General features: G+C 35.6%; 1 protein-coding gene across 1 annotated transcript in view; it reads left to right on the top strand.

Annotated features, from left to right (window-relative positions):
- LOC119592693 (probable inactive 1-aminocyclopropane-1-carboxylate synthase-like protein 2) overlaps nucleotides 1–1,537 on the top strand; it is a 5,517-nt gene extending 3,980 nt beyond the window's left edge. Inside the window, 3 exon segments of the mRNA XM_037941609.1 lie at nucleotides 24–200; nucleotides 466–585; nucleotides 953–1,537. Of these exon segments, the coding sequence (XP_037797537.1) occupies nucleotides 24–200; nucleotides 466–585; nucleotides 953–1,023 (368 nt within the window). The 3' untranslated portion in view covers nucleotides 1,024–1,537.
- The last annotated feature ends 6 nt before the right edge of the window (nucleotides 1,538–1,543 follow it).

The raw sequence follows: 1,543 nt of genomic DNA, 5'->3' as shown, positions 1-1,543 counted from the left end.
TAAAAGAAACTTTTTTTTTTCAGACTGGTGCGACAAGTTTTACCTTCCCACCAACCAAAGGAGGATGCAAGAGGCATACACGAAGGCCCAGAAGCGTTTGGAAGGAATGGGCGTAAAAGTGAGGAAATCTCAGGCAGGTTTCTTCGTCTGGGCCAATTTGCAATCGTTTCTTCACCCTTGCACCGAGGAGGAAGAGCTAAGTATGTTTGACCTTTATTTATCTTCCCTTTTGTATTCCTTTGGTATTTCTGTTGGTTTTTAAAATGTCTGGCCTTCGGTTTTTATGTCTTTTTTTTTTCATCTCCATATCCATTTTTCCACCGCCTACCTTTCTATTAACTATCTACATGGACCAAATATACCACATGATGCGGAGTGACAACAATAACACGCTAAAACAACAACATGTCGCGCGGAGACTCGAAAGATTCAATTTATAACAACAAGTGTTCATTTCACCAACAGAACTGTTCGAAGAGCTGTTCGAGAGCGGTCTCTTCCTCGTCCCAGGATCCAAACTCTACTGCGTGAATCCTGGTTGGTTCAGGTTCATCTTCACCATTGCACCCGAGGATTTAGACGAAGGTGAGGACGAGGTTCCGGTGTTTGGTTCTGTTGGAGTTTTTTTTGGAATATCAGAATGTAAAATAACATATTTTGATACGTAAATAATATAATGATATTTAATTAATGAGGATGATGATAATAATAATATTATTATTATTATAGTTTTGATGACCAGGGAATGTTCCAGTTTCATATTGGCAAAAACGAATCGGTTTATAAACCATAACAATACATATACTAAAGCAATTGAGCACAGAGTCCTTGTTCCCTATTGCTCGTTATTAACAGCAAAAGTATATCGCATATCAGTGTCCTGTCACAAAAGCCATTTACGATGACATTTGCCAATAAGGTGATTCATGTTCTGTTCTATTCCCCCCCGCAGCCCTGAACAAAGTAGAACTCGTGTTATGCCGCAGAAGAACACCCAGGAAACACCGACCCGTTGCTCTTTAAGTCCTGAAACAGACACATTGAGACAGACTTAGTTCTGCAAGTCTAATGAAATAAGTTTAATTTAAAAATCTATTCTGTATTGGTTTAGACGCTAGTGGATTTAATGACATTTTATATACTATTTTTGTAAACTTTTTTAAAAAAATTTTTTGTTCTAAACTCGTCTTATGAAGATAGTCATAAAGATTCATTAAATTCGATTTCATATTGTGATGTTATAATGCACAAAGGAAGTTCTTGATAGATATGCCTATTGCGGTGTTTTGTTCTTATTATTTTTACACATTTTCCTCGGTCTCACTTTTTCTATTTATTTATATGTAAATAAAAAGTCTAGAACGGTTTCCATTCAAATATTACGTTCCGTGTTATATGTAAATACTGTAAAGAAAACGTTTATATCTATTTATATTAATAACGATATATATTTGTAAGCTATTTATTGCCTGCATAGACATCTCTAAGAGATGCAATTTACAGGTTCTTTGTAAGATCAAGTGTACAGGAATTAGTCTCCATG

Source organism: Penaeus monodon, chromosome 30 (assembly GCF_015228065.2).
Source record: "Penaeus monodon isolate SGIC_2016 chromosome 30, NSTDA_Pmon_1, whole genome shotgun sequence".
NCBI lineage: Eukaryota > Metazoa > Arthropoda > Malacostraca > Decapoda > Penaeidae > Penaeus > Penaeus monodon.
The sequence above is the reverse complement of the archived record's forward strand: the minus strand, read 5'-3'. Positions and strand labels throughout refer to the sequence as shown.